This window comes from Panthera tigris, chromosome D2, assembly GCF_018350195.1.
Source record: "Panthera tigris isolate Pti1 chromosome D2, P.tigris_Pti1_mat1.1, whole genome shotgun sequence".
Taxonomy (NCBI): domain Eukaryota; kingdom Metazoa; phylum Chordata; class Mammalia; order Carnivora; family Felidae; genus Panthera; species Panthera tigris.
The window spans coordinates 11,769,381-11,795,559 of NC_056670.1; the positions used below are offsets into that span (position 1 = coordinate 11,769,381).

A 26,179-nucleotide genomic window follows, 5' to 3' on the forward strand; every position below is an offset into this window, starting at 1 on the left:
CTTTGAACTTCCCTGCAGCCAACTCAAAGAGGAAAACACTACAGTTACATCATTCAGCATCTTCCCTCCTAACAATTAAAAAATATTTAAGTTCGGAAAATTACCTCTATTTCTGGGCACTGAATTCCTTCTGAATTCTCCATTACTCACAACAAATAACTGAAAAAGACACTTTGCAGTTATTGACTCTAAACCACTTAGAAAAGCTAACTGCCACACTTGTGTCTTTGAGAAGGTATGTAGCTAACAGGGCCAGATGGCCATTAAAGTCAATTCCAGTTTGTGACACGAAACCATACGCATTACAGACAGGAGAATATTCGGTTTTCCGTTCTCTTACAGCTACGGGTTCAAAAGGGAACTCTGGGCCTATTTGCGTGCCCACATGACCCCTAATCGGTACAGTCCTTTCGGCTTCTCCAAGGATCCATCAGACAGCCTTAAGGCTCACTGTGAATGTCTTGGGAGTACAATTCTAATTCTATCATGCCACCACAGGCCCCTGAGATCTGGAAGAGCCACGGAGTTATACCTCCTTATCTTCTTTCGTGACAACTTGGAAGTCCTGAGCTGCCATCCGCTCAAAGAACAGTTAGCAAAGGAAAAAAATGGAACACTGCTGAGCTCTCAACAGGTCTACAGGAGGCAATAATAAGGGCTCTCAGAGGGCTTCTAAGACATTCAAACTCTGAATGCCTTCTAGCAAAGCTGACTCTCCCAGGAGCAGACGGCATCTTACACAGATGCAAAAAGCACTAACTGTAAAGGAAGAGACTGATAAATCAGACTTCATGAAAATTAAAAACTTTGTTATTTAAAAATACAACTAAGATAGCAAAAGGCAAGCCATAATGGAAGAATCTACTTGCAACGTATATTTCTAATAAAGGGCTTGCGTCCAATATAAACAAAAAACATGTACAAGTCAGTAAGAAAAGAGGCAGAATACCCAATTAAAAAAAAAAAAAAGACTTAAAAAGCATTAACAGTCAACATACACATGAAAAGGTACTCAGCATCATTGATCAGCAAGAAAATACAAAGGAAAACCATACCAAGATGTTATTACATACCTACTAAAATGGATAAAATTGAAAAAGGTGTGGAATAACTGCAACTCTCATAATTGCCGGTGGGAACGTAAATTAATACGATCACTTTGGAAAACTACCCAGCAATGTCTAACGCCAATGATCATGTGCGTATGACCCAGCAAGTGGCATTCTTCCAAACAGCCCCAAACTGGAAAAAGCCAATACCCGCCAACAGTCACACGGATGACTAAGCCACCGTGTATTATACGACGGAATATTGCACCACAACGGAACAGCAACCACTGCAACCGCTGGTTTGGGCCTCCCAGGTAGAACACTGCGCAAAATAAGCTGGGCACAAAAGAGGACATGCCACAGGACTCCATTTATATGAAGCCGACATGCGGGCAGAACCAACCTACGGTGACAGGGCAGTGGTTACTCCTGTCGTAAAGGATGACTGGGTGGGGGCACCCAGCAAAGTTCCCAGAGTGCAGTGTTACCGGGGGTTCATTTCTGTAAACGTTCATCAAGTTGTGTATCTGTGATTTGTGCACTTTTCTGTATGCCTGCTACATTTCAGTCAAAGGGCTTACTCAAATATGAGGGCCTGGCTAAGCACCGTTAAGTGAGGCCTCACCCACTGTCACTACTTTAGAACGGAGTCAGAAGAGGGGAGGGTTACACCAAGGCTCTGAGAGATTGCACAGGAAATCTATTCGGCACAGGCGTTTCTGGCACCGCAATGGAGAAGGGAATGGTTATCTGGAAGGACTGCCACTAGCTTTTATTTTCCAAGTAATTTCCCGGAAACAGCAACAGGCATGGAAGAGAACAGAACCAGAGAAGGCAGAGCTCATAAAGAGAAGAAGGAACTCTGGCAGGTCAGGGGACCCAGCTGTCCCAGCGCCCTTCCCCAGACCCCGAGAACAGAAATTCTGCAACCGCACAGAGAGACAGTGGGTGACTTCCAATCTGATGAATTCTAACTTGATATCCCAGCTTATAACTGTGAGGAGGCACTGATGGCTAATTCTGCTTATGATGGATCTTAGGAAAGTAGTTATGTTGCCTCTGGATATTTTTTTTTTTTTAAACCTCTTTAATCTGGTGGCTTTTACTTGGTAAGAGATATAACAGAATGGACTATTTTGTAATGTTCCAATTTGCACATCACATTTACCTAGCTCATAATATGTTTCGTTACATCTGCTTCTTTAAATATTTATTTATTGTTTTACAACCATGATCCCAAAAGTATTTCATGCTCATAAAGGTCTGTAAGTTCTCTTATCATTCTTTTTACTAAGCTAATGAATATTCACGTTAAAATAATCAATTACCCAAGACTATGCTCATTGAAACTCCAGCTATCAACGGTTGGTCACATCCCTGCAGAATAATCTGCCACATATCCTAGTGGGTAAGTCCTTGGTGGAAAAACAAACTCAGCTTTCCAAGGTGAGCGACAACAGCCACCTTATTGAGTCCTTCAAGCATGAAAAGTACTTAGTGAATAAATGACATATAACACTGTTACTATTTGTGAAAATAATCCATTCAGATTATAAATGGGATGATGGTTAATTTTATGTGTCAATTTGGCCAGGACACATGATCTAGTTTTTGGTCATACACCAATCTAGATGCTTCTGTAAAGATAATTTTTAGATGTGATTAACATTTAAACCAGCAGGCTTTGGGGTGCCTGGGTGGCTCAGTCAGTTAAGTGTCTGACTCTTGGTTTTGGCTCAAATCATGATCTCACAGTTTGTGGGTTCAAGCCCCACATCAGGCTCTGTGCTGACAGTGCAGAGCCTGCTTGGGATTCTTTCTCTCTCACCCTTTCTCTCTGCCTCTCCCCCACTTACTTATTTCAAAATAAATAAAAATAGACTTAAAAAAAAAAGTCAGCAAACTTTGAGTGAAGCAGATTATGCTCCATAATGTGGGTGGGCCTCGTCCAATCAATTGAAGACCTTAAGAGGAAAGACTCACGTCCTCTGAGAAAGAAGGAATTCTGCCTCCATATAGCCTTTGGAATCAAGACTGCAACATCTGCTCTTGCCTGGAATCCAGCCCTCTGACCTTCCCTGCAGATGTCAGTCTTCCCAGGCCCCCCGATCGCATGAGCCAATTTCTTAAAATACATCTCTCTGTGTACGTATTATATTAATAATATAATACAAAGTGATATATAAAATCTACATAAAGAAAATATATATACACAACCTACAGATTCTGTTTTTCTGGAAAACCCGGCTTAGTGCACAGTCATTTCTAGTGTAGGATCAAGTTCAGTGTTCCCCCTGGGCATTATTCCCTGCCAAAGTAAACAGTATGGGGCATAAAGAACATGTCATAAAAAGTCTAACAGTGCCCATAATTAACATATTTCCCCCCAAACATCATTATGATCATGACCCTCAGGAAAAAATCTGACAAACTCTGTAATGGCCATGTGACCAACTTAGAACTTTCTCCTCTCTAAACTGTTTAATCCAAAGGTTCTCAAAAGGTTCCCCCTTTCGGAAACAACTTCCCAAGGTGATTCTCTGATTCGTTCTTGCTAGGCTGGCCTTCTGCCTCAACTATTTCCAGGTTGGAGTTTCTTCAAGGGAACCTGTAATTACTCAATCAGACACCTGCTTCAAGACAGAGAGTGGGCTAAAGTTCAAGAAATGTCTTTGTGCCAAAAAATACACCTTCTCCACCTGGCTTGATTTCAAGAGGAGAGTTGAACAGAAATCTCAGGAACTGAATGGGAGGGGAGAGGATTAAGGAAAAGACAATGACAAGCCAAAGGAATCCCAAAAAAGGCAAAGGGCGGGGAGATCACAGAGGAAGTTTCCTACAGCCTGCTGCAGAAGTGTCCTGGCCCAGGCTCTTGTCCAAGCGAAGACTGAAAGCTCGGGAGCTTCTAGAACAAGGAGCCGATGAGCTAAGCAGAATAAAAAACAACCTAGGTTTCATCACTGTTTGTAAACACTGGCATTTAAGTGAATTTAAAGGACAGCAAGGAGCTCATTAGCATGACTTACCTCGATGTGGTCGCCCCTCCAATCAACAACGGAATCTTTATAGCCAACCTCTCCATTTCCTTGGCAACAAAAATCATTTCATCCAGGGAAGGAGTGATGAGTCCTGACAGGCCTATTATATCTAGTATTTCAAAAAAGAAGAAAGGACAGTGAGAATGAAGATGAGACAAAAGCAGAGAAGTATGGAAGACTCATTTTAGCAACTCTGTAATAAAGACCGTGAGACCTAACTAACATCGACTCCCCATTTCTAATTGTAAGACATCTTTCCTGACTGGGGAGTTTCGATTTACCATTTGTTTGCTTTACATAATAAATGGGATTTGTAACTTAAAGTTACAACAGTGTACTTTCCACAGCTGGGGGAAGCCATGCAAATAAAATACATTGTTCATGATTTCCCAGACTTGGACGTGTCACGGTGTCTGAAAAAACATTAAAAACGATGAGACGATGAGATGTGGAGGAAAATATCTAATGCAACCCTGTAATAAGAAGCCTGTTTCATTCCCCATCTTCCAAGCTGCAAGGAGTTTCAAAGTCACCTATTCACTGATTCGACCCCCACCATCAATGACAATGAAAGCAGTCCCCCACCCCCCACAGGAGCTGGCACCTGTTGGATAGGCTGGGGCATCACCACTTACTGACAGACACAGGGGAAAGGACACTCGGAGGGCCCAGAAGTCTGAGGCACAGTACCTGCTTTGTGCTCAACAGCAGCCTTCAGTATCTTGTCGCAGGGAGTCATGACCCCTAAATCAATAACTCTGCGGTACAGAAATGAGATGTGAGAAAGTTGGGGAGAACCCAAGAGAGACAAAGCCTTACTTAGCCATCAAATACCCCTCTAATGTAAATTGGAATCACAGTGACTCACTAAGGACAACTACAACTACCATTTATTAGGTACTTACCACATGCCGGGTGCTAGGCTAAGATTTTTAAAGCAGCTTTATTGACATAGAATTCATACAGCATAAAACTGACCCATTCAAAATACATGATTCAGTGATTTTTGGCATACTACATTAGTTTTTTAAGTTTATTTATGTTGAGAGAGAGACAGAGAGAGAGACAGAGAGAGAGAGAGAGAGAGAAAGACAACAAGCTGGTGAGGGGCACAGAGAAGGAGACAGAATCCCAAGCAGGCTCCACACCATCAGCACAGAACCCAATGCAGAGTTTGAACTCATGAACTGTGAGATCATGACCTGAGCCGAGATCAAGAGTCAGATGCTTAACCAACTGAGCCACCCAGGTACCCCTACGTTATTATTTTTTTTAAGCTCTAGTAAAATACATAAAATACCATGTGCCCTTCTAACGATTAAGTTTAAAATTCAGTGGCCCTAATCAGAGTCAGTCACAGTGCTGTGCAACCATCACAATACCCGGTCATCTCCCCAAATAGCAACTCTAATCATCTGGCAACAGTTCCCCATTCCCAGTGGTCCCTGTGAATCTGCCAACTCTAGACATCTGTGTTAGTGGACTCATACATCATTGGTCCTTATATCTGGCTTATTGCACTTAGCACAACGGACACACACGTTCTGCCTATTCGCTCGCCTGTCAGTGGACACGTGGGCCGTCTCCCCCACGCTGAGCTTTTTGCACAATCAATCCCATTTTACCTTCAAAGCGGCTCCAGGATGCAAGTACCACCATGGGCTCCATTTTACTGAAGAAGGGCCCAGAGACATTAAGCAACTTTGTCCACACAACCAATTAGCAGTAGATTTGGGACAAGAACCACGATCTGACACCATAACCCATTCTCTTGGCCACTGAGGCCAATAAAAACGTTGGGAAAGTTCACTCAGTAAACACCTACTGAACAGGAGAGACTAGCTGGAAGCCAATGTGAAGGATCATCAGGAAGGTCGGTTCCTGCTCACGGAAAGCGGACAATATGAGAATCTGGTTACTGAGTCACGGGAGAGGGAGACAGAACCAGGGAGCAAATCACTGAGGGAGACAGGGTAAGAGACTCAAAGGAAAAGCTGACCCGAGGGCTTGAGGGTCACATCCAAGATGGAGGGCGGGCACGGAGCAGAAGTGCAGGGGCCCGCTTTGTGGGAACACAGTAAGACTGGAGGGGCTCCAATTGATAGAGGAGGTGCTTTCTGAACTCAAGAGGATTCCCACCCTGGACAACATTCCATGTACGACTCCTCTACTCGAGATTTAGAAAGCACCCATCACGGTGGTCATTTTCACAATTTAATTTCATCATGAGTATGCATTTCACAGCATGATTTTCACCTCTTTCATAATGTCAACAATTAAAATAGGCAAAATAATTGGGGGCACCTGGATGGCTCAGTTGGTTAAGCATCTGACTTCAGCTCAGGTCATGATCTCACGGTCCGTGAGTTCGAGCCCTGTGTCGGGCTCTGTGCCGACAGCTCAGAGCCTGGAGCCTGCTTCAGATCCTGTGTCACCCTCTCTCTCTGCCCCTCCCTTGCTTGCACTCTGTCTCCCTCAAAAATAAACAAACATTTAAAAAAAATTTTTTTTAAATAAAACAGGCAAAGTAATTAAAAAAAAAAAAAAAGGAAATCAACGAACTACTACTGGACACACCATCATCTGGTCAGAGGGGATGCCTGACAGGAAGGAGTCTTGCTTCTCGCTATGTATCTTTTTATACTCACTTTCTTTCTTGCTCCCATTATTACTTGAAAAGAAAAGAAAAGAAAAAACTGGCCCATATGAATCCCCAGTAAAAAGCAAGACAATTTCAAATCAACGATAACTACGCTCAGCTTTGTCGGCACTAACCCAGCAGAGAGTAAACGCTGTGCGTTTTACTGATGTGGGACGGCAGGTCCTAACAACAGTGAGATGACGCCACGTTTTTGTTTTTAGCAAATTAGGAAAGGCTGGTGACTACACCTTTTGTTAAACTAGGACTAAATATAGACTGTTGCATACAAAATTAAGTACAATAGCGTATTGCTTTTTAAATCGAGACAAGACGGCATACATTTCAAAGCTGTGTTCGACGTCATATGGTATTTTCAAAATTCAATTACAAATCATCAGTCTGATGGCGAGAATCAACTTCCTCTCATTCCTTTTTCTTGTTTTAAGCAGTGTGTCCTTCGGGAACATCTTACACATGCTTGCTTTGTTTGAGGACATTGAGGAGACCTTGTGGCTGGACAGAAATGTGGAAAGGGGGAAACTGAAGGCACAGAGGTCAGAGAGGGCATCTTAAGGGGGGCAACTAGTGCAATTTTCAAAATACCAGGTTTGAGATTTCTTTAGATATCCAAATGGAGCTCTCAGGTAGCCGACTGGATACGTGAGTCTGGAGTTCTGGTGAGGGGTCCATGCTGGAGACAGAACCTGGCACCTGGCACCAAGGTGTTAGAAAGTCACGAGACTGGATGAGATAAGGCCGTCCCGGGCCTTGTTGGCCTGGATGCGCCCCCTGGAAACTCAAAGCCTTGGGTCCAGATCTACTTTCATCGGGTCTTTTAACAAGACTCCCAGGGGAGGGGAAGGCACATGACAGTCTAAGAAGCACCACTGTGGGTGGCAGGACAGAGAAGAGGTCCAAAGCCTGAGCCCTGGAGCACTCCCCTATTTGGGGGTCGCACAGAGAAGAAAAAATCAGCAAAAGAGAGAAAACCCATGACGAGTGAGGAAAGAAGAGTTCTGAAAACAGTGGGCTAGGCGACTGGGACACAAGTTCAACTTCCAATTTATTAGCCTGTCTTAAGAATACTGGGAAACATGGGGCGCCTGGGTGGCTCGGTCGGTTAAGCATCCGACTTCGGCTCAGGTCATGATCTCACGGTCCGTGAGTTCGAGCCCCTCGTCGGGCTCTGTGCTGACAGCTCAGAGCCTGGAGCCTGTTTCAGATTCTGTGTCTCCCTCTCTCTCTGCCCCTCCCCTGTTCATGCTCTGTCTCTCTCTGTCTCAAAAATAAATAAACGTTAAAAAAAAAAAAAAAAAAAATACTGGGAAACAGTCAAACAAATCATTCAGTGGGGGCGTACTTCCTGACCTTCCAGGCACAGAGAGTAATACTTACAGCCCTGAGATGCATGGAGGTGGTTGCTCACCATCAGGGACAAGCAAGCCCAGACAGAGGCCGCCCCATCCCCACCCTCAAGGGAAAAGGGATGTTCCCCACACATCTGGGCTGAGAAAGTATTGGCAGGTTCGGAATATGCATATGGTGTGACATTCGTGGAGTGCTGTCACCTAAACTGATGACCATTAGAAGCATCCGAGGAGGGGGGATACCTGGGCTGAATCTTGAAAAAAGTAAGTAGGTATTAGCTCAATGAAGGAAAAAAGAGGGTAGTCTACACAGAGACTGGCACTAAAGGTCCAGAATAATGAACCAGCTGGCCCTGGGGAACTTCAGCTGAAGGAAATGACCTGAAGCGTTGGGGGAGGGGCTTCTATGGCTTCGGCCATTCTTCCCGCCATGCCTTTCCACTGTCCCTCTGCTTTACTGCAACTTCCTGTTTCCCCCACATACATCTCCATTCCCCCTGGTTTCCCCTGGTTTCTTCAATTGGAGCCATGTGCCCATGTCCACAGGCCTCTTCTAATCCACATTCTTATATTATGCCACAGGAGAGACTACAGAGAATAAAAAATTAATGTTATGGGAAAATGCTGATTTTAGGAATCCTCTTTCTAAAGTGTTTATAAGAGAGCTTTAAACACAAGCATTTAGGGGCGCCTGGGTGGCTCAGTCGGTTGAGCGGCCGACTTCGGCTCAGGTCATGATCTCACGGTCCGTGAGTTCAAGCCCCGCGTCGGGCTCTGTGCTGACAGCTCGGAGCCTGGAGGCTGTTTCAGATTCTGTGTCTCCCTCTCTCTGACCCTCCCCCGTTCATGCTCTGTCTCTCTCTGTCTCAAAAATAAATAAACGTTAAAAAAAATAAAATAAAAATAAACACAAGCATTTACTTTGGGCTTTTAATTCAGAAAAAAAAAATGTAAGCTGCACTCGATGCTTTAGCAAAGGCATCCGATACTAGATGAGAATACATACGATATTATAATAGATAAGAAGTCCCTTTTACTCTCTACAAAAATTAAAAAGGAAAATCAAAGCCACGCACCTGCATCCATCATCAAATGCTTCACATTTGCTGTCTCTTGAAGAGAACTGAAGATGACATTTGTCTCTGATCCTGCAATTCACACACACTACCACTAGATGGAAGCACCCAACCACTCTGCAGTCCCCAGCCAAAGTCTCCAATCTGTGCTTAAGCGGTGCTGACAGTGTCTGTTTCCATTTCTCCTTTTTTAAAACAACGAATGAGACAAATTCTGGAAAGTCTCCCTTTCAAATATAACAAGTTGGGCAGAGGAACCGAATAGCTGTTTTTCCAAAGAAGACATCTGAAGGACCAACAACGTAGATCAGAAGACGCTCAGCATCACTCATCATCGGGGAAATGCCAATCAAACCCAAAATGAGAAACACCTCAAACGTGTTAGAATGGCTGTTATCAGAAAGCCGCGTGGTAACAAGTGTTGGCCAGGATGTGCATGAAATGCTGTCACCGTAAAAAAAGAAACGGTAACTATATGAAGTGAAAGTGCTGTTGGCTAACACTATGGCGGTAATCACACTGCAGTATGTAAGTGTACCAAACCAATACGTTGTACACCTTAAACTTATACCATGTTTTAGGTCAATTACATCTCAATAAACCAGGAAAACTGTGTAACACCCCCCACCCCTATATATACATATCAGCTTGAAAATCTCTGAATAATTATCCAGTGAGCATGTGTGGAGCATAGGACTGGACTAGTCTGCCCTTGACTTAGTCATTTTTCTCACTCAGCTAAACACTCTAATATTATTCAGTTTGAAAGTATTTCATTTATAGCCATCTGTATATTGCTTAATTTTTACTCAGATTAGCAACAACTGGTTAAATATAAACAGGCCTCTGTTATTATTATCTTCTTCACCAGATCCATATTTTTAAAGTACTAGATATAGGGTATCTAATTTTATTTTATATTTAATTTTTTTTTAATATTTATTTATTTTTGAGAGACGGGAGTGAGACAGTGCACAAGCAGGGGAGGGGCGGGGTGGGGGGAGGGGGGACACACAGAATCCAAAGCAGGCTCCAGGCTCTGACCTGTGCTAACACAGCTAGCACAGAGCCCAACGTGAGGCTCAAAGTCAGGAACCATGAGATCATGACCTGAGCCGAAGTTGGACACTTAACCAACTGAGCGATCCAGGCACCCAAATATAGGATATCTAATTTTAAATTTTCTGCTGACATATCCTACTTTTTCTTACACAAACAATGTGCATTAACTGTGTTTACAGTGTGCGTTTACCTGTGCTTTACCAGTGTGCATTTTTTTTAAATGTTTGTTTATTTTGAAAGAGGGAGCACAAGCAGGGAGGGGCAAAGAGAGAGGGAGAGACAGAATCCCAGGCAGGCTCCATGCTGTCAGCGCAGAGCCCGATGCAGGGCTTGAACCCACAAATCGTGAGATCATGACCTGAGCCGAAATCAAGAGTCAGACGCTCAACCGAATGAGCCACCCAGGGGCTCCCACATTTTCTTTTTATATAAAAATTATTAAGGAGCATATTTAAAATCCATTTTCAGGTACTATCTGATCAAAAAACATTTTTAAATACTTTATATTACTTAAGAGGAATTTAACTAGAATGTTAACATTAAACATTACAGTTAAAGTTGTTTAACTTTATAATCAATAGTGGAAGATAAACTGAGAGCAGAGTCCTCCCTTTTGGAATCAGAAGCCCTGAGTACATGGCTTGCCACTTGCTGGCTGTGTGACCATGAAGAAACTCCTGAACTTCTCTAAGCCTCAGTTTCCTCATCTGTAAAATGAGAAAGACAATAACTGAAGCGGGCAGCACAGGATCAAAATCATAAGAAGGAAGGAAGGAAGAAAGAAAAGAAAGGAAAAGAAAACCATCAGGAAAAGACAGAAAACAGAAAAATCAGTGATGTAAAAACACTAGCTCATTTGTGAAGTGGTAACCAAATGTTAGGTATTAGTGGTCTCTTGGTGGATCTATCCCTTAGGTCTATTCAAATTCTCAAATTTACATGTTCTACTAGATCACAGAATCTAATGCATCATCCCCATAAAAATGTTCTCTGTCTGGACAGAACTATCATCTTCAGTCCTCTTGACTTCTTTTTCCTTCAAAAAGAAAAAAATCCTTACCACCTTATGAGATTTTCTGCATCGATGACAAAGAGCCTGGAACTAGAAAGCTGCCTTAAGATTTGGTTCTGGATGGTTTGCTAGACTCACTCACTAGCTGCGTGGTTCACTCCAGATCCAGCCTAGAACCTGGAGGCTCGGGGGGGGGGGGGCGGGCACTTGCCTACTAGCTAACACCATAAAATGAAACTGATCAGGGGGCCACGTGTTAAGAGGCACAAGACCCAAGAGGGCGTCTGTCGTGATAGAAAAGGTTTGTACGTTCACTCATGTTTTTATAAAAGGGATAATTACAGTTTCACTAGAAGATGTTTCTCCAGTTAGACTTATGAGCAAAGACAAGCACCCCTTCAATGCACAGGACAGAGGAACTGGATGTGCTGGAGGAAAGCCTCGGGTTTAATAAGCAGGTTTCACAGATGCTGACATTCAGCTGGAGCAGCACCCTGGAGAAATGCCACAGTTCTCCCCGGCCTCTTAGAACGTCTTTAACTGGAGGAAAAAACATTCCTAGTGTGATTCTTTTGGCTACTTACCCATTTTCTGAAAATAAAAAATTATAAACTCACGACAATAATATCTCAAGAATTGCTTTAAGAAGTTTACCTACAAGCTGCTTTTTTTCAACAGTTTCTGGACCACGATCACAACTGTACAGGTACCTGGCTATTTAGCCTCCTAAACAGTAAATTTCTTGAGTTTCTTGAGAGAAGTCAACTAAATCATTCTGGTGTCTCTAGTGCAATGTGTGGTCTATAGCAGACGATCTATAAACATTTGTAAGCTGAATTCAGTGCTGACTAATTATGATGAATGCAAACAGAAACCAACGACATCAGGTTTGAAAAGGTGAGACCAGAGCAGAGGTATCTTGTAGATTTCAGGAAGGAAACCCCTTATCCAAATACTTACTCTATAGTTGAAATCTCATGACAACAACCTCCGATGTATTTACCTTTTAAAAAAGAATAAATACATCCCAAAATTCCTCATTTGCAAGACTGGGAGAGGGTACTAAGTGTTCTGACAGCGAGTGGGCAGAAAACAGAAATGTCTGTGAAGAAAGAGGCAAAAGTCATCCTGATACCGTTCTCGTTCCTTGCCTCCAGCCTTCCTGAGGGCTTCTTGGTTGCATTAAATTGGCCTCGAATACAGAGATGGTTAACCAAGTAGAAAGGAGGGAGGGGCTGGAAGGGTAACTGTCACGGGACAGCCGGAGAGACCAGTGAGGGGCCACGGCTGCACCACAGGCCTGGCTCTCTTCTTCAGAGAGGACAGAGTACGTTGGAAGGAAGTCCATGACGCACAGGGACAGTGGTTGGACATGGACCGGAGAAGGCATTAGTTGTACTAGGCTTTGGATCATAAAGAATATGTTGAAATCTGAGCAAAACATACACTTACTATAGGTCATCAGCTCTCACATGGAAATAACTTAGTGCTGAATATGTATCCACTATAAAGAGACACATCAGCAAGAGATTTTACTTCTGTACATTCCAAAATCTAGCTTCATCATTTCCAAGAGGCATGCACAGTCCTGTTCTAAGCAGAGGAAGGAGAGAATTGTACAGTCAAAGCCTTCTTATAAAACCCCATTTAGCCAAAGTCTCAGCTCTAAGATCTCCGCTCTGAGACTGCCATCGTTTACTGAGGAGAAAAACAGAACACGCTCTAGGCCACTGGCTGCAGGCAGGAGCCCAGTGTTCTAGTAATTAGAGCCTCTGGCCCAAGGTCAATTCTCAAGAAGCCTCTTGGTTATTCTGACCCAGCGTGAATAGTTTTTACTGTTCCTTTTGTCCTTTTCAACCAGATTAACAGGTGACAAACTTACTCGTTTATTTCATTTGAAAAGGTGTGTTCAATGTGGAAGTGCGAAAACACAGTCAGGAAACAGAAATTTAAAAAAACCTCCAACATCCACGGCTGGACCCTACCCCTCCCAAACAATACAGAATCATTGCTGCAAATGCTTTAATTTTTGAATAAGAAAGGGGATGAGAGAGGTGGGTCTTGACTCACCTGAAATTATTGCAGCCAAGGACAACGCCAACTATGTTCTTGCCTATGTCGTGCACGTCCCCTTTCACGGTGGCCAACACGATGGTGCCCTGGTAGGGGTCCTGGGGAGCAAACCAAGCAGCTGAGCACTGCTGTGGTCACTTAGAACAGATCAACTTAAATCTCTAGAAGCAGACAAGTGTTGCCACAGAAAGCACTCTAATACAACAAAGACAACCTCAGAGACTGACCCAGAACCCACATCACATGCTCTGCAAGTACAAAGCTGTGCCCCCGAGCACTTCCAAGGCAGCCTGCCTAGCAGGGGAGCTCAGGGAACTTCAAGCATGGGTTCCATCACCTTGAAGAACAGTTTAAGTTCGAATCCAACACGGTCCCATAGCTGAACGACAGATCTTAAACTGCAAAAACACTGTCTGAGAAATATTTATTGTGAGCAGGAAAGGGAGAGGCGGGGAACAGAGGGAGAAGCCTCATCAGAATCTGAACCACCATCTCAACAGCATTTAATTATCTTTTGTTTCTTCAATACCATTGTCGTAAGCCCTGACAGCAACCCCTTCCTCAATTAATTAGTTAATTTTTAAAAAGAAAAGGAAAAGGCACACAAGGCAAGTGGGAGGTCTGTCGGAGCCATTCACAAGCTCACACCAATTTAAGGATTCAGAATCCCACGGGCCAAAGCTGGCTGAGCTTCTCGGGGAGCTGAACAAGGTCAAAGCTTCATGAATGACTCTGGAGGCACAGCCAACAAGATTTAAATTAGATCCGGAAGCAGTGCCAAGGACATTACCAGTATACAGAGAAAAATCAGTGAAGAGGTTTTCCAAAGCCAAACCTGACTCATAGTTACCTCAAGGGGAGGGACCGATCTCTACAGCTACAGTGTCTAGCACAGCATCTGGCACATAGTAGGAGCCTTGTGAACGGTCAACAGATAAACAAAGTGGTTTTGTTTCGAAATCACGGGCTCGGTTTGAAAAACTACGCTCATATTAAAAATTCAGAGAGCCACATTCACAGGAAAATCCCAGGGTATTCTGATATCTGGTAAAAGAGATCACCGCTCTTTTATCAATCAGTGACAGGCACAGCCAAGCCCCGTGGTCCCTACCCCAACCCAGTAACCGTCTCTGAGGCCAATTCCTCCCAGGGCCCACCGGCCTGGACAAATGACTTGCCTCCTCTTCTTCTATGCCAGCATGCGTTTTATTTTCTTCTCTTTCTTTTTCCATGAAAGGAATAAGGTGGCCAACGGCCTTCTTCATGACTCGAGCTGACTTTATAACCTAGGAAAAATACACAGAGTCCGGCATCTTTTACCAAAACCCCTGAATGGTTGCTACTGTCCCCTCGTAGCCTCTTAATTTAGCATAAATGAAGAACGCAAGCTTTGGCCTCGGGTCAGCCACACCGGAGTCCACTTTTGACAGCAGACAGGATGAGGAATGAGTTCCTCGTGGAGAAAGACAATGAATGAGGCACAGAAGGAAAACAAGGCTAGGACCCCCGTGCTGCGATTCCTGTCCTCTGAACCCCTCTGCACACTACTGTTTCTCAGCCTAGAAGGCCGCCCACCACTTCTCCAAGTTCTGTGCGCCCTTTTCCACTCACCAGAGCCCCTTCTCAGCCTTCCCGTCTTGCTCCCCAGCACTACAATTCACTTATAATTAAGGCTTCTGCTGAAGCAAGAACGGGGCCTTTTACAGAATCCATCAACGTATGCTACTATTCATGGGTGGGAGTACGATGCACCGTCTCCAAGTGAATCCTCAGAGCAGAAACCCAGCAGACACCATTAGCCAAATGAGCAAGGTTAATATAACCAGTAATGAGACACAGCAACATTCTTGGCCTCCTCATAGGATCCACTGAGAAGGGCACAGCATCACCCTTATGCTTGCCAAAAACGAGCAAACATCAGACAAACCCAAACTGAGTGGCAGCTATGTAAACACTCCGCTGCACTCTTCAAAAATCAAGGTCATAAGGAAAGACTGAGGAGCTGTCACAGAGACCAGGATAAGAGCAGTGTGGGAGCCTGGAATAAAAAGAAAACAGTAGTGGGAAAACTGGTGAAATCTGGGGCAGCTGGGTGGTTCAGCCGGTTAAGCATCCGACTTCAGCTCAGGTCACGATCTCGAGGTTGGTGGGTTGGAGCCCCGCGTCGGGCTCTGTGCTGACAGCTCGGAGCCCGGAGCCCGGAGCCTGGAGCCTGGAGCCTGGAGCCTGCTCTGGATTCTGTGTCTCCCTCTCTTTGTCTGCCCCTCCCCAGCTCATGCTCTGCCTCCTCTCTCTCTCTCAAAAATAAACAAACATTAAAAAAAATCTGGTTAAATCTGAGCAAGGTCTTTATTTTAACAGCATTACACCGCTGTTAACTGCACTCAGGTCAAGGAAAAATGTTTACCTTTGGGGAAGAAGCTGGGGGAGGGATATACAAGCCATTTTTCAAGGTATGTTTGCAGTGTGTCTGTCTAATGTCACCTCAAGAATGCAAAGTTAAAAGTAAGTCAACGTCACGAAAAACAAAGGCTGAGGAACTGTCACAGGCTGGAGGAGATGAAGACAGGACCACAAATCGTTCCTCGTCTCGTGCGTGGTGGTAGTTTGGCTGGTGCATACGTGTGAACACTTTTCACACCGTCTCCTCCACAAACATGCACTTCACTGTATGTTAATCATACGACAAAAAAAGCTGTTAGAGAAAGGGTGAATATTATGAAAGAAAGTGGGCATTTAGTTAAATACAGGAAGAGTAATCAGAAAAACCAAAACAGGGCCTTGTTCCGTATGCCTCGCAGCCCCGACCCTGATGGCCCCACAGACGTTTTGTTAACTGATATGGTTAGTAGCTCCTATAGATCAAAATAAGAGTTCTGGTTTTCTCGAAACATAAAATTTAATGTTTATCACTATTCTAAACGCATCCTTCAAAATGAATACTGGCTGGTCAAATCAAATGCTAACGTTATTAACTTTACACGAAGCAGGGGTTTTATTTTAATTTGGGGGAAGAGCACACAGGTGCTGGGAGTAAGATGAGGTGGCACTTCCTCCTCACAAAGCAAAGGATTTCCAGATGACCTCTAACCTCTAACCTGCACATCGCCCTGAAGACGGACCTCCCGGACGTCACTCGTAGGACATTTACAGAAAGAATGACCACATCTCAGTGCCCACGAGCTCTTGTCAAACTCCAAACTTGAGAAATCTACCCGAACTTACTATTTACTAAAAGACAAAGTCTTTTTCTTTCAATTGTGAAAACCACCCCCCATCTTTTGCCAACCTGAGGCAGAAACATTTTTCCAGCTCCAAAAAGGTCACCGACAACTTTCATGCCGTTCATGAGAGGCCCTTCGATTATATTCAGAGGCCGGGGATATTTTTCCTGGTTTAACCTGGCTTCTTCAGTATCCTCAATAATATGTTTTTCGATACCCTATTTAAAAAAAGGATAAAAATCACATTAAAAATTGGCCTAAGGCCAGTCAATAAAGAATGAATCATAGAAATGCTTACGAGTACAGGGTTTGGAATTAGAGTACGCGGGTTCAAATCCTGGCTCACTAATCTCAGCAATTTATCAAGCCTCAGTTTCCTAAACTGTCACACAGTACCTGCCTCATGCGGTCAGTTTTGAGAATTAAATGAAATAACCTACGTAAAGTGCTCAGCTGGCTTTACTGATACAAGGTAAGCACTCCCTAAAAGTATGCAGAAGTGAAAGAAGGAATACTGTGAGTAAAGTCCAAATTCATCATAAAATACACTGTGTCCCACCTGAACGTTTAGCAGAGTATGCGTTACTAACGACCTCCTGTGGAAGCAGTGTGTGTTGTCAAGGTAAAGTTCTGGGGCTGGGGAGGAATGACAGTGGGCAGGACCCTTAGGCGAAGTCCAAACCCACAAAGCCTCCGCTGACTCACCCAGCCTTCACTGATCAAGCCTTAATCCTCGGTGTCCCCAGTTCAAGGTCCCTTAAATGTGGCTCAGTGATTCCTCAACCTGAAATATGTGCATCTCAAAAAAGTTTCAAGAGGTTGAAAGTTAAATTCGAGAGCCAAAAAGAGAACTCGCAAGTTCTCCGGACCACAAATGAGGACACCGAAGCCAAGAGCTTATGTTGTCTGAAGTCCAAATTATCAGCAGAAGATCCAGGACTTGCTCGTGGATCGAATGACGGCAACTTGGTCTAGAACAGCGTTTCCCGACCTTGGCAGTACGGACATTCTGGGCTGAATGATTCTCTGTCACGCGGGCCCGTCCTGTGCACTACAGGAGGTTTACGGGATCCCCCGCCACTGGATGCCAGGGACACCTCCCACCCCCTACTGTGACGACCTAAACTACCTCTAGACACCGCCAACTGTGCTCCGTGGGGGGGTGAGGGGGGGTGGGGGGGGGGGACAGTGTCCAAACTGCTCAGGAGTGTTCTAGGGAATCTCCCCTCCAGCAACCACCTCGAGGCTCCACCAGCCAGCCTGTTCTCACTCACCCCGTGCTCCCACAGCTCACCTTCACAAGGGCATACTCGAGGCGTTCTTCAATGGGGCCATTCCTCCACTCGTCAGTCTGGACGACTTTCTTCCCTCCTTTGCCATGAGTCTGAGTTGAAATTAGGACAGAGAGTGGGTGCAACAAGCCCTCACAGCAGAAAACTATGGCTTATCCTATTTTTATATTGCTGGTGCCTAGTTGAGTGTCCAGCATGAATTAAGATCTCAATTAATGTTTGAGGGAAGGACAGAGACAAGGAGAGGTGTTTTAGGATTTAAGCCTGTGATAAAATGAGGCTCCCCGTTCCTCCTTTCCTAAGAGAGCAATTTCAAATGAAGTATGGCCAGGCAGAAAGAGAAGCTGTTCCCACACGTGCTGGGCCTCCGAAGGCCTCCACGTGGAGCATCACTACCCACAAACACGTGCGGAGAGGCCGTCATGTGCCGAGTCACACGGCACCCAGGACGCGGGCACACCCAAGGGGTGCAAGACACGGCCACGCTCTCAAGGACCCCGCCACATCGTAAGGAGGCAGAAGGGGAGCCAGCCGAGAAAGCACGTGCCAGGGGCTGGGTGAGTAGATGATCCAGACAACTACGTGCTACAAACCGGACCCAGGGTTTCGAGGAATGAGTCGTCACCACAAACCCGGGGGCAGAGAGACTTTGAGGAAACGGACAGATTCAGCAAAGGGACAAAAAGTGCGATGACCATGGTCCATGAGGTGAATTGCATGGCCTTATCTGTTTCCCCATCTCAAGTGGTGGCATCACTTGCCCAAACCAAAAATCTAAGTACATTTGTGAACATTCATCCCTTCCTCTCTTTCGGTCACTCACCGAGCCCTCAAAATTTCTCCCCGCCGGGTGCCTGGGTGGCTCAGTCGGTTGAGCGACCGACTTCGGCTCGGGTCGTGATCTCACGGTTCATGAGTTCAAGCCACGCGTCGGGCTCTGTGCTGACGGCTCGGAGCCTGGAGCCTGCCTCAGATTCTCGATCTCCCTGTCTCTCTGCCCCTCCCCCACTCATGCCCTGTCTCAGAAATAATAATTTAAAAAAATTTTTTTTTAAATTTCTCCCCGCCGTGCTTCCGCGCTTCCAAGGTCCGAGCCGTGAGCTGGTCTCTGCAGCCCACAGCCGCCCCGACCCCAGTGCACCTTCTGCACTGGAACCAGAGGGGCCTGTCCAAAATGCAAATCACGAAGCACCCCTCCCCGCTCCCCACCTCCCCCCCACCCCCGTGAAAAAATTCACCGTAGGTGTCCTATTCTTCCAGGGATATATTCCCTTTCTAGGCCAAGGACCTCTGGCCACGGCTCCGCTCCGGGCCGTGCCACGCGCCAATCTGGCTTTCTCCCCCTGACCGCATCGGCTGCGTCTTCTGCCCCGCCGGCCCAGCGAGCCCAGCTACCCAAACGCTGCAGCTCCTCACACTCCCCATCGTCTCCCTTGCCCCTGGGCCTTCACAGTCATTCACCTGACACGCATTCACTCAGCACCCACCTATGGGCCAGCCCCCCACCCGCTACATGCAAATGCCCCTCCCCGGGGGACCACCAGCACCGCACTCCAACACCAAATCCTCGCCCGCCGGCTCGCTCCTCTCTAGCTTCCAGGCCTCCCCTGACCCTCGGCTTCGGGAGGCTTTCCCCGACCACCTGTGCGCCTTCAGGTTCAGTGTCCCTCCTGTGCGTTCTCACGGCGTCCCGCGCTCACCGCGCTGGATTACACCTGTGCTGTGCCTTTCTGTGCGTCTCACTCAACCGCAGAGCACATCTCTCTTACTACTTGGATCCTCCAGGCTCAGTGAGGTACACAGCACAGAACAAGAGTTCAGTAAATACTGGCTGAGTGGTTTAATGCTGAACAAAACCAGATTTTCTGCAGCGGTGTTTTACAGGACAGTAGAGGCCAAGTCACGGAGCACCAGAAATCCATGTGATGGAGCCTGGATTTAACCTCACAGGCAACTGTGGGGCGGGGGCAAGGGGTGGGGGCGCAGGACAAAATTCAAAGTTCCGAAGCTGCAGAATAACGAAGCAGTATTTTTTTTTTTTTTTTTTTTTTTTTTACGAAGCAGTATTTTTAAGAGAAGCCCAGAAGGGGGAGGTTTTAACAGTCCGGGATAAAGGCCTGGACTACAACGCCGGTAACAGGAAGGAAGAAGACAAACACAAAGACATTAAGCGACAGACCATGTGTAAGCAGAGATGGAAGGACCTGGGAGAACCCCAGAACTGCAGGGTAGGGGTGCTCAGAAAATGTGGCAGAGGCATACGCAGTCACACTGTCCAGCCACGACGATGGCAAAGCCCACAAAACCAGAGCTGTGTGGCACTGCAGAAAGAAACAGAACGAGAAAAGAAAAAGCCCTGCTAAAGCTCACATTCATGTCACCTGACACAGAACACCCCATTTGCTCTATGAGCCATCAGACAATGCCTGCCTGCGGGGTGGACTTGGAGGAGTGAAAACAGGGCAGTGTTGCAAACACTCTTGGAACAAGGACCTGGTGTGTCCACAGAAACCCCACGGTGTGCAGCACTTACGTGGTGGGGAGGGGTCCAGACGGAACGTGATTACAAACAGCGGCCAATGAGGACACAGGGAAGGCCAGTGAGGATTTCACCAAAGTGTTGGCGGCTGCAGCGAATGAAAACTACGCCACCCAATGAACGTGCTGCAGAAAATCAGTGCTTCGAGCAAGAGGGACACTGGAGGGTGGCTATTTCAGAAGCACAACATGGCACGCGGAGTCCACCTTGCTCTCCAACTAGTTGCTCAACAGGATGTTCACCACGAGCGAAACACAGAATGCCTCACGGGTGAAACACACACAAGACCCACTGTGGAAGCTCAGCAAATACAAAGCTACCAAGTAAAGCGACCAATCAACTGTCATGTCCATCTGGCTGCTCCTTGTATCCATATCTACTGCTCTAGGGAAGCTTCTGTGTCACGGGGTCCTCACGGTGATTGCTGCTTCGTTTCTGGAATCAAGGGGAGTAAACTGCTCCAGAGGAAGACAGAGAAGAAGGCGACCTCCAATGGCAACGAGGAAGATGAAGGCTAGATGAAGGATCAGATAACCTGTTTCACAGAAAAGTATCAAGAACAGTCTCACAATCCAAGGTCATTCAGGAACGACTGTGTTCAGAACAGAGATCCTTCCAGCCCAAAGGGCTCATGACCTCCATTAGGGTACTGCTTGGTAAGGAAAGTGCTCAAAGATCACATGGTACCATGCCATCTCCAGATGTCGTTACCAACAATAATTTATTCATCACAGGTCAGTCTGCACCCGATTAAAAGAATTATTTTTCAACAAACCCATTAACTCCCCCAAAGTGGGATTAGAGAGCTTAGCGAGATCAGAGAGAAGATGCTTTCCACCTGTTCAACAAGGTATCACACAGGGACTTGGGTGCAGACTGCATCGTTTAATAACAAGAAGAGATAATCCTTTTCTTACAAAGAAAAAAAATCTTCAACCTTTACTTGCCCCTTAATATCACTGCTTTTTATGCTCCATCTGCACTTGGTACATCCTGAGAAATCGCTACAGAGCTGGCAACTCGTGGGACTTACTAAAGTATACCTGTTTTGGTTATTAATTCCCTTAATGGTAACAGAAGTCACCTTGAAGGTAGACAGCCTACTCGACAGACGGGTCGATGGCTTGTGGTAAGTCCTTGTGGCTACATTAAGAGGGAGGAAATTTCTTATATGATGGATTGTTAAGCTCTTGCAACTGCTGTTAAGATCTCCCTCAGTTTGGCTGTGCCCCAGGGGCAAAACCCCTTCACAGCTCAGCAGGATACACAGAAACAAAAATCTGTAAGCAAACTCTAAAACACAGATGGAAAAGAAGGACTGACCTCACCTACAAAGTCAACAAAACCTTAAATGAGAACAGCCTTACACACAAGGATTCCCACCTTTCCTCCGTGAGAGCTGGCTCATCTGGACAGTGGAGGAAAAACTGAAACAGCACATCACTGTGTGGGTGAGAACACTCTGGTATAACTTCATAGTTATAGAAACTCGGATGCCCTTTTGGCTTCACCGGAACCCCGAGTTACTAACGGACAGGTCTCCCCACTCAGCGGAAGACAGGCTCGGGAGAAAATTGAATAGCGTTCCACACTCAGGTTCTTGATGTCTGAAGACTATTCAAGGGCTAAGCACTCTGTCTAGATGAGCAGAAACAGTTCTGGAAAGGGGGGGTGGGGGCGATCCAGAGACTGTTTCGTATGCAATGAGGTGAGAAGCACAACTTGATTATATTTGCGGTAATCAAGACCGGATCCATCCTGGCCTTGGCCCACAAGAGAAATCGGAAATGTGTTTAAGGGACGGGAAGGAGGAGCTCACTGGCACACAGTCTGAACTCCGTGAGCTTCACTGAGCCCACAGCAATTTCAGAAACTTAAATCTTGTCACCTGTAAGCTGACAAGGAGGCAGTTAACCCTGAACCTTCCTAGCCTTCCTCCAGAGCTCTCTAGTACTCACTCTTCGACGGAAGCGGAAAGTGAGCATCTCTGCCAGAGTTAAATTCAGATTTTAACACGGAAAACGTTAACGAGGGAGACAACATCCACGAGAGCACTCTACCGCCTTCACAACGTGACAATAACGTCCTCCTTTGCCTTCACTTTCAGAAATAAATGAGAAAGTTTTTTTGAGGTAAAGATCTCATCTTATTTAGACAGAACAGTAGGAAGCCACACCCATGATACACACTTAATGTACCCAGGACTGCCTGACACATAAGAAGGGGAAACAAGGAACCGATTTTCAGACTCACTGTAATTATTCTCATGTCTATAGATCAGAGGTGAACAGACCACAAGCCCTCAAATGCAGAACGCTGCCACAGGTGGACCAGACCCTAGTATCAACAGGCACACAGACATAAACACGCCACAGTGGGAACCCGGAAATAACACAGCCGCACAGGAAAATCCAAAATAGCTAATTTAAATTACAAGGAAGAAAAATATCTCATAAAATGGAAACGTGACTAGAAAGTTATAAGAAAATCTCAACAGTGGTTAACTTTGGATGGTAGGATTCTGATTTTTATTTTCTTCTTTTGTTTATCTGTATTTTGTAAATTTTCTAGAATTAACATGTGTGACTTTGGTATGAGAAAAAACTAATTTTACCTTTTATTTACTTTTTTTACAAATACACCATTTAAAAAAAATTAAAAAAAAATTTTTTTAGAGACAGAGCACAAATAGGAGAGGGACAGAGAGAGAGTGAAAAAGAAAGAAAGAGAGAGAGAGAGAGAGAGAGAGAAGCTCAAGCACAATCCAAGCTCAGTGCAGAGTCTGATGCAGGGCTCGATCCCACGACCCTGGGATCATGACCTGAGCAGAAAGAGCCGGGCACTCAACTGACTGAGCCACCCATGTGCCCCTAATTGCATGTTTTAAAATAAATGTACAGAAGCCTAAACTCAGACCACTGAAGCAGGCTGGGTATGGCCTGCTTCTGCTTCCTTACCCTTAACTAAGACACCTTCTCTGGAACTCTCTGTAGAAATTAAGTGATCCAAAGACTGGATTAGACACTTGCTTCTAGTCTACGATGGTCTAATGAACCTGAGTGACGAGTTCAGACAGGAAAAGCCACCTGTCAGAACACTTTTCTCTCTACCTGCGCATAGCGTAAGAGCTTCTCAGTGGCCTCGGGGTCTTTATTCCAGATGAGATCTTCACAGAGCTGGAGGAGCTCCTTATGGATATCATCATAGACAGGGAGGCTTCCGGCATTCACTATCCCCATGTCCATACCAAACTAAGGGCAATACAAAGAAAAAAAAAATGAGAATTTCCAGGGAAATTCAGAGGTCAGCAAACGTTTTCTGTAGAAAGTATTTGAGACCACGGTGTCCGTCACAACTACTCAGCTCTGCTACTGTACCGTGAAAGCAGCCACGGACGATGCATAAAGCACAGATAAAACGTTAGCCACAGAAGCTGCAGCAGGCCAGCTGCGTGAGTCTGTCCCCACATCTGCAAACCCCTGTCCCGATTAAAAACTGGCTCCAAGTGCAAACAGGTGTTGTACTGTACCTTGATGGCATGGTAAAGGAAAACCCCATGCATTGCTTCTCGAATGGCTTCCATTCCGCGGAAGGAGAAGGACAAGTTGGAGAGACCTCCACTTACTCTGGCTCCAGGTAATGTTTCCTAGCAAAAAATTTTAAAGGTGAACAGATTACCCTATTTTGCCAAAAGTAGCAATCACATTCCTCAAGCTACATATACGAGAGCGGAAAGTAAAAAACGTGAAGTTCGAAGTCATTCAGGGCTTCTTGGAGCCAGACGTAGACTCAACTTGCCCTACCACGACGTCGCGGGAGCTCTTTCATAGACGGTCTTTCCTCCTACGCTCTAATCCCCTATGGGAAGATAAAAGATTCTGCTGTATCCACTTCATCTCTACAGGGAGCCGGACGGGGCCACAGTACATGGTGAGTGTGCCATAAAATACTTGCCGAATAAATCACAGAGAAAAGAAAGAATCAGAGATGGAAAACACAGAGAGAGAGTAGTCGGTCATTCACTCGAAGGCTTCTGTAGCCTAAATCAACCAACTCCCTAGTTCACCATAAACTTGGCTGATTATACCACAACGTGAAACCGAGGCTCCCAGCACACGTGATGACAATATCAAGCATGAGCATGCATGTGGAACAATAGGAACCCCTCCTTACGTTGGTCAAAGTACACACCAGCTCAAGCACTTAGGGAGACAGCTCACCTTATCTACTGCTGTGGCCCAAGCACCCCACTTCTGGGTGTATGCTATAAAGAAACTCATGCACGTGCACCCAAGTTACACGTACAAGAATGTTCACAGCAGCACTGCTTATATGGTCCAAAAACTGGAAACAAACCAAATGTCTATCAACAGCAGAACAGTTGATTGTGGAACAGTTACACAATACGATATTATACATCAATAAAAATGAACAAAGTATAATGACAACATAGATGAATCTTTTAAGTAAGTCTGGGTAAGGAAAAGAGACATACAAATCTTAAGATTCTATTTAAAGGTTTTTTTTTTTAATGTTTATTTACTTTTGGGGGGGGGGGAGACAGAATGTGAGAAGGGACGGGGGAGGGGCAGACAGAGAGGAAGAGACACAGAACTCGAAGCAGGCTCCAGGCTCCGTGCTGTCAGCACATAGCCCAATGTAGGGCTTGAACTCAATGAACTGTGAGATAGATCGTGACCTGAGCCAAAGTCAGACACTTAACTGACTGAGCCACCCAGGTTCCCCTAAAGTTTATTTTTTGAGAGAGAGCATGTGTGCAAGCTAGGGAGAGACAGAGAGAGAGAGAGAGAGAGAGAAGGAGAGAATCCCAAGCAGGCTCCTTGCTCAATCTCACAAACTATGAGATTGTCAGCTGAGCCGAAATCGAGAGTCAGACACTTAACCAACTGAGACACCCAGGGGCCCCAAGATCTTATATTAAGCTCAAAACTAGGCAAAGCACTGGGTACACAGTTGGTTATTTGTGGTAGTTTTGTTCCATAAAGTCACCGTGAACAATGAATCCAGGAATATCGGAATCACTGCTCCGAGGGAAAAGTAGAGTTCTGTTCGCGTGAACCTCTGGTCACACAATTTTCATCTACTCATCAATATATAAACTTGTCTTACGTGTGTTTGTGTAAAGACATCTTGTTTAACGTACAGTATTGATTCACTAACACTGAGCTCACAGCCAACAGCACTACAAGTCCCATCTAAACAAAGCTTACCTAATGCAAGTATTTTCTCTGCAAGGCATGTCCAGCCTTCCCACACTCAGGCACATTAGATGCCACGGCAGCACTATACTTGGGGGCCATTGAAACAGGGAAAGAAGTTACCAAGAAAATGCTCAAAAATGTGAAAAACATGGCACTTAAATAGACCACGAAATGGACGCTTGTTTGCAGGATGATAGCTGAGAAAAGCAGGAGAGTATGTCCTTGTTGACCTCATCTGGGAACGTGTAGGTGGGGCCGCTTGAATTTTTCACCTCTCTGCACACGGGCATGTCCGTGAACGACTGCAAAAGTACCATGAGTACTGATTCTGGGGTCACGAATAAATTTTACCAAGTGGGTGAATTTGCAAATACAGACTGTACATAAGCGATAAAATTCTAAAGAAAAGCAACAAAGTGGTATCATAAAATTCAGGATGATGGTTACATCACAGAATTCAGAATGAGAGCGTAATCTGAAGGGAGACTCATGGGAGCACTAGGCACGTTCTATTTCATGACCTATGTAAAAACTACTACGTGATTCATATTTATTTATTACACTCTGTACCTTTTATGTATTTT

At 45.3% G+C, this 26,179-nt stretch overlaps 1 protein-coding gene across 3 annotated transcripts in view; it reads right to left on the minus strand.

Moving 5' to 3' along the window:
- Positions 1–26,179, minus strand: part of MTR (5-methyltetrahydrofolate-homocysteine methyltransferase) — a 131,143-nt gene that overhangs the window by 49,271 nt on the left and 55,693 nt on the right. For all 3 annotated transcript variants that reach the window (XM_042961189.1, XM_042961188.1, XM_042961190.1), the window contains exons 17-24: positions 23,903–24,019; positions 23,484–23,624; positions 17,837–17,926; positions 16,608–16,760; positions 14,497–14,604; positions 13,316–13,416; positions 4,778–4,845; positions 4,076–4,196 (exon numbers count right to left, since the gene is read on the minus strand). In XM_042961189.1, coding sequence (XP_042817123.1) covers positions 4,076–4,196; positions 4,778–4,845; positions 13,316–13,416; positions 14,497–14,604; positions 16,608–16,760; positions 17,837–17,926; positions 23,484–23,624; positions 23,903–24,019 — 899 coding nt within the window. The remainder of the gene's footprint in view (positions 1–4,075; positions 4,197–4,777; positions 4,846–13,315; positions 13,417–14,496; positions 14,605–16,607; positions 16,761–17,836; positions 17,927–23,483; positions 23,625–23,902; positions 24,020–26,179) is intronic.